General features: G+C 40.3%; 1 protein-coding gene across 6 annotated transcripts in view; it reads left to right on the plus strand.

Annotated features, from left to right (window-relative positions):
* LOC109463395 (synaptotagmin-1-like) overlaps positions 1–1,999 on the plus strand; it is a 31,493-nt gene extending 29,494 nt beyond the window's left edge. For all 6 annotated transcript variants that reach the window (XM_019760198.1, XM_019760203.1, XM_019760202.1 and 3 more), the window contains 5 exons: positions 103–270; positions 626–799; positions 1,045–1,162; positions 1,400–1,533; positions 1,647–1,999. In XM_019760198.1, coding sequence (XP_019615757.1) covers positions 103–270; positions 626–799; positions 1,045–1,162; positions 1,400–1,533; positions 1,647–1,826 — 774 coding nt within the window. In that variant the 3' untranslated portion in view covers positions 1,827–1,999. The remainder of the gene's footprint in view (positions 1–102; positions 271–625; positions 800–1,044; positions 1,163–1,399; positions 1,534–1,646) is intronic.
* The last annotated feature ends 4,920 nt before the right edge of the window (positions 2,000–6,919 follow it).

The following is a 6,919-nucleotide window of genomic DNA, read 5'->3' on the forward strand; positions in this document are numbered from 1 at the left end:
ACTCCCAACCTCTTAGTCCAGAGGCAGGATCGCTAACCACTGGACTACGCATGCTACATGCGTACGACAGTATTTGTACTTACTGATTGTGTTTTCCCATAGATGAGAGTGGGTGTTTTACAAGCCAAGAATCTCCCAGGCATGGACTTCTCGGGGACATCAGACCCGTACGTCACAGTCAAACTTCTGCCGGACAAGAAGAAAAGGTTTGAGACCAAAGTCCACAGAAAGACCCTCAACCCAACATTCAACGAGTACTTCAACTTCAAGGTAAGTCACTGACATGCTGAGCCAGAATAGCCAGAAAAGTTGTGAGTGTACAGGGGAAAAAAGAATATAAAAACTTACTACAAGGGGGGGAATCATATAGCTGCACTATGGTGTAATTTTACATTTGGAGGAAATAGAAGAGCAAGGATTATAGTTCTATGTTGTCTCCGTATGAAAAGAAGCAGGCATTGAAATCTTGCAGTTTAATTTTAATTTTAAAGTCTAGTCATATTCAGCTTTTTCATGGGACCAAGCTTAAGGAAGACAACTTAGTTACTCTTTGGAATAAATGAATAAAGTGTTGTTGGACTAAAAATACTAAGCTGTTTTATGATTTAAAACAATTTTGTTTCAGGACCTGAAGTTTAGCGAACTCTCCAATAAAATCATCCTGTTCCTGGTCTACGATTTTGATCGTTTCTCCCGGCACGATCTGATCGGCGAGGTGTCCGTTCCGCTGTCGTCTGTCGACCTGGCCCGCGTGGTCGAGGAATGGCGTGAGATCCAGCCAGCTCATGGGGCACAGGAGGTGAGCACAGTGCAGCACTGGCACCTAGCAGTTTGTATCAAAACTGCAGCATCCTTTGCATTTCATCTTTTCTGTGCAACAATTGCATAACATGTACTGCATGGAAACTTGCATATCATATGATATGACTGCAGTATATGATTATGAATTTTTAATGAGATTTTCTAACACTCATACACATGTATGAACTGTCGTAGAGAGATTAAATCATCCGTAACGGTTTCTTTTTTCGTGTGTGTTTTTAGGGAGACCGTCCTGGTGACATCTGCTTCTCTCTGAGATACGTCCCCACAGCAGGGAAGCTCACCATTGTCATCCTGGAGGCCAAGAACCTGAAGAAATGTGATGTGGGCGGACTCTCAGGTCAGGGCAGCATTACACATTACCAGCAGTACTTTTCTGTTGATAGCTAAAGCTACATTGCAACGTACTGTACATGTCATTGGCTGTTTGTTCTAAAGCCTTCTTCAGGTTTGAATGACCATTCCTTAGGACCCAAAATTAGTAGTTATATAGTATTTACAGTATTTATAATATTGACACAAGTTACTATAATTTAAAAGAACATCTTCTTATAACTGTATTACACATTATTTTTAGATCCCTACGTGAAGATGCAGCTTTTCAGCAACAACAAGCGGCTGAAGAAGAAGAAGACGACCATCAAGAAGCGAACCCTGAACCCCTACTACAATGAGTCCTTCACCTTTGAGGTGCCTTTTGAACAGATCCAGGTGAGAAATATTTTGAGCCCTTTTTTAAAAATTACCGGCAAGTCCCTCAATGTTAGGAACGCAACTTTAGGGTAGCAACTATAGAATATTCATATTTTGTCTTCCTCCAACAGAGGGTGGAGTTGAAGCTCACTGTCATGGACTGGGACCGGACCAGTAAGAACGACCCAATCGGCGAGCTCCGTCTGGGACCCAACGCCACAGGCGCCGAGCTACGACACTGGAGCGACATGCTGGCCAATCCGCGCCGACCAATCGCACAGTGGCACACACTGACGGAGATCGAAAAATGAAGCAGTCATTGAGTCCTCTTAGCCTGGGTGCCAGCCAATTTGCTACAGAGCACCTTACACTCGCTGGCCCAGAAAATTGGGGCTAATGAGTGCAAGGAGCCATAGCAAATCGGCTGTTATCCAGGCTAGAGTTCTCAACACAGTAGGGGTCATGTCAAAACACCATTTATTTTCCAACAGCCACAAATCATTGAGACATGTAATATAGGCAGTGTAAAAGCTTAGTTTGATATTTCTAAACTGAAACATTTCTTCACATTATAGCAGTTCCTGTATGTATTGTAATTACACAAAATGTAGCTGACATGACCCACTATAGATTAACAGATGTATACTATATATAATTTACTAATTAATTTATCTATTTTTTGTTTTTAATCCCATGAAAAACCCTATCAAAATCTCGACCTCATTAGGATAGTAAAGCATCATGTCGATTATGTGAAATTCACTTCCAGTGTTTGTGATGAAGAGGATTTCAGGTGAAACTCATCCATTCACATCTGTGCAGGCTGTGTTATAAACAGTTGGGATAGAGAGAGGGGCTCCACCCCAGAGGTGTAGCCAAAAACCCTGACCACAACATGTAGATAGGCTGTAGGGTGAGAGTCTGTGCTATGATGTGATCTGTGGTCCGTTGAAGTGCCAAGAAATACAGTTGTAATCAGGAACACTTTGAATTCATTGTGTCTTCAGCTTCTGCTAGTTCAGGGCTCGAAATACATTTTTCTGCCAACGTGTACTTGTGGAGGAAAATCACCTACACCAGACGAACTGTACTTGCACTAAACAGATTTTAGGAGACTCTGAAAACTCTTTAAACTGCACTAGACATCACATGCAGAGGTGGTATTTCGAGCCTTCTAGTTGTCATTGTCACATCAATGATGTGAAGTGTCTGTGAGCATTTGTAATTCTAAAGAGATTTTTGTTTTGCAGTTTTGAAGTATCATTCATTTTCCTGCAATGAAGAAGCCAGTATCAGAATTCTTTACATTCTGCTTTTAGTTGTTTTAATTTTGTTTATTCTTCAATCTTGAAGAAAATTTCTTTCTTTCCATACTTGATCCACTATATAATGATTCAAAAGCCCTGTGTTCATGTAAAGAAATCATTCATGTAAGTGAAGGGTTGTGAACTTCTCTCATTGATGTTACATTGTAATGCTTTACCCTAAAATATGTAAAAATTTCCGTAGAAAGTATGAGCAAGATATTGTAAACTGAAGCTTTTGTGGTATAGTTATGGTCAGTACTAAGTCCTGTCACTGTCTCTACACTTTTATGTTGTGTGTCTAGTACGCAGTTCTATATGGAAGATTGGCATTTTGTCTAGTTAATGTAGACGACATATTAAACTAAATCATGACAGTTTACGCTCCACTCAACTGGAAATTCTAACTGCACTGAAAACACAGTCACTGCTATGTGTTGTAATTAAATTAGATTCAATTCCAGAAGACTTTTATTCAAATATATGTATTAATTCGCTATCATGGTGACTGCTAGATCTGCTAGAAGACCTTGTCCTGCTTTCTTCCTGCTGGAACCTTACCTAAAAACGCTACCTAGCAGAATAGTTATAAACTACAGTACATATGGTGTGCATCAGATTTTGTTCACATCTAATTCTCTACCAGATTCTATATCTTTTAATAGCTGTAAAGTTTTATGCAGTATGATTTTCATCATCATCATAGTTGTACATAGAGAATGTCAATATTAAGAATTCTGCTGTATTCACGTTGTAGTGTATAGATATACATTAATATTGATCTATTCTATGAAGTATGATTTCTTGTCAAAGTTAAGTGAAATAGCATTTGAATCCTCATGGTTCCAAATGCTGGTATATAATATCAATTATTTAAGGCTTTGAACAAAGTATTGGAATACAATTATGAATATGGAGGGACCAGAATTTCAAATGTGAATATAGAGTGGTAAAAAAATTGGAGCATGATTATAAAGATCATGCAATATAGCTACGGATATTGTTTCGTAAAAAATCTGAGGCAAGGTTTAAAATAGAACCCCTTTTCAACACTGTTTTGGCAACCGTAATAATCATTCAATCCATTGTGTTGAGTTGACTTGTGTGCCAGTGTGTGCCTAGCAATGTCAATGACTTCAGATTTGTCAATAAATGTAATATCCTTGTATGCTGACATTATGTGTGTGTGTGTTCTTTTGTGTGTGTTTTTACTAGCACAATGAGTTATATGCTTAAACATCTCGTTAAGAAACAAGAACCAATTTAAGTTTTCCTAAAGGCATCCACTGCAATTTCTAGGCGGCAAAAAAAAAAAACATATTCTAGATGAGGAAATCCGTCTGCTATTGATATCTACTGTCATTTCTTAGCTTTTAGCAAATTTTTGTCATCATTTTATACTTAAGAGCACAATATACAGGCGTATTTACCTGTGTGTGGATGGCGTTCAGCACCAAGGACAGGAGTGTTTATGTGCAGCTAGTGTATATGGATGGCGTTCAGCACCAAGGACAGGTGCATTTGTGTGCGGCCAGTGCTCAGCTACAGTTCACGCATGCAAACATATACATAAATACAGTCATTGAAAAAATGCAGTTTCTTGAAATTCGTGATTCCAAATTCTAATTTTCCTTGGAAACATACCAGGGGGGAAATATACAATGTTTTTTCTCAGGAGAATGTTTGTACTGTACACAAATGAATCAAGGAAATGCCAATCAGCAATAGCAATTCTAGCCAGCTTATTAGATTATCAGTTCAACCAATGATATAACATGACAATTAGCGGTTTGACGAATGAGAGAGCGTGGCTGTTACATCTGTGGTTAGATTTTTGCATCTTTATGTTGACGAGGAAGGCGGGAATATAGGAAAGGTCCATTAAGTTTAGGGATCAACACTTTCTGTTGGAGGCGCTATTATACCTATCACTGTGTTTGTCACAGAAAACAAGTACGAAATCATCAGGACTACATTATTTATTTTGAAGGTTTCTCTTCCTGGGAATGAAATATTGATGACCAATTTACAAAAACAATAATGATAAAGCTACATTCACCCCTACGTAATTAACGAGCTGTGGTACGGTCCGATCGCCCTGGTGCAGTCCAGCTGTGTGCGCACCCTGCAGTGTGGCGTGTCGTTCGGTATTTTCCTCCAACTTTTAGCGTAAGTTTTCGCCTTTTTGTTTGCAAATATTCCGTCTAAAAGCCTTAAAGTGTGCAGTTAACCGTAAGGAACGTTTCTACGGTGGATTTGTGCCGTTCTTTGGATATTTGCGGGAGAAAATACGCGTTTCTTGACGGTGAAAGTTTGGACAAGAATTCACTAACTATGGCTAGTGCACGAGTGTCATGGCGGGAAGGTGTTGAGAAGAGACTATAGTCGTTCTTACGAATATGACTATGAGGTAAGACTATTTGGGCCCTATTACCTTCAATGTACATGTTTGTATTTCGAACAAACCTGTAACAAGACGCCACGTTATGTCAACAAGTGTTTAACTTCTAAATGTCTGTATAGTTAGGTGGCTGCTGACTGATGCTGCAGTAGTGGGGACTCCTGTCTGAACCTGACAACAGTGGATTGGACCAGACCAGATGATTTGAAGACTCGAGAGGAATATGAGGGTCTGCATGGGGGGGTCCTGGCAACGGTTAACGGTAAATTCAGCAGGGCTGATAACGCTTAACGGTAAATTCAGGACGTCCGGCAACGCTTAACGGTAAATTGACAGGCTTTTTTTTCGAGCTGCACTGGATTTGGTATCTCGCTTTGTGGAAAAGGTGATCACTGACAAAATTACGTATACCTTTATTACTACATGTAATGAAGCATGCATTAAAGATATGTGTTCCCTGTGTTTCCCACCTGCCCTGGTCCCCGAGTGCGTCCACAAATACCGGGGTGTCCGAGTCGACTTCGGCCAGCTTGCATTTTTTCAGTCTGCCCAGTTTTACAGATGGATTTTGAGATGGGAGCGCCAAAGGCGCTCGTAATCTAGGGGGGTCCGGGGGAATGCTCCCCCTGGAAATTTAGGATTTTTAAGCCTTCAAAAACGCAATTTCCCGCATTTTGAGAGGCAAATCATGGTGTTGAGAGTGTTTGTCGGTCCTTCTGATGTTTTCATATTTTACTCAAGATTTTTGTTAATTTGCCTGTCAAGGTTGACGGATTCGTTAAAAAAAATTCTGTAACTCTCCGCAAACCTCCGGAAATTGAAGGGTAAACTGGGTCTGGCTAGAGCCGACGGGACCAAGCGCAGAAGCGCGAGTCGAGCGCCAAAGGCGCGAGCAATGTAGGGGGGTCCGGGGGCATTCTCCCCCGAGAAATTTTGTATTTTTAAACCTTCAATGACGCATTTTCCTGCACTTTGAAAGGCAAAATTAGGCGTAACGAAGAATTATTCATTAACGCTTAACGCTGAATTCAGGATGACAAATAACGTTTTACGTTGAATTAAAACGACCCATAACGCTTCACGATGAATATACTGATAACGCTTAACGTTGAATTAGAGCGGGCCGGCAACGATTAACGGTGAATTAAAATAGCCCATAACGGTTAACGAAAAAGGGCATGCAGACCCTCGAATATCAGGTGAGAAAAATCCCAATTCTGGATTTTACCTACCATTTTAATACTTGGTATTATTTTAGACACGCGTGTAACCAAGGAGGTTAAATACAAGTACTTAAAAATTTATTTAACCTCCTTGGTGTAACTTGTAATGTCTAATATAGTAACGTTATATAGTTAGATGGTTGCTGACTGATGGAGTAGTGGGGAATCCTGTCTGAACCTGACAACACTGGATTGCATTATTGGACCAGACCAGGTGACTTGAAGACCCAAGAGGAGAATCAGATGAGAAAAATTCTGCATTTTGCCTACCATTTGCTTGAGACAAGCATGTAACTTTTTAATGTCTATGCTAGGTGACTGCTGACTGATGCAGTTGACTGCAGTGATGATTCTAAACCCGACAAGACCAGATGTTCGTGTTCTGAGAAACCTGGTGACCGGCAACTTCTCTCCAGTCCAGACCAGAAGACCTGAAGACAGTGAGTTTGTACAGGTGAGACAATGGTCATCAATTT

This window comes from Branchiostoma belcheri, unplaced genomic scaffold (assembly GCF_001625305.1).
Source record: "Branchiostoma belcheri isolate BF01 breed outbred unplaced genomic scaffold, Haploidv18h27 scaffold125, whole genome shotgun sequence".
Taxonomy (NCBI): Eukaryota; Metazoa; Chordata; class Leptocardii; order Amphioxiformes; family Branchiostomatidae; genus Branchiostoma; species Branchiostoma belcheri.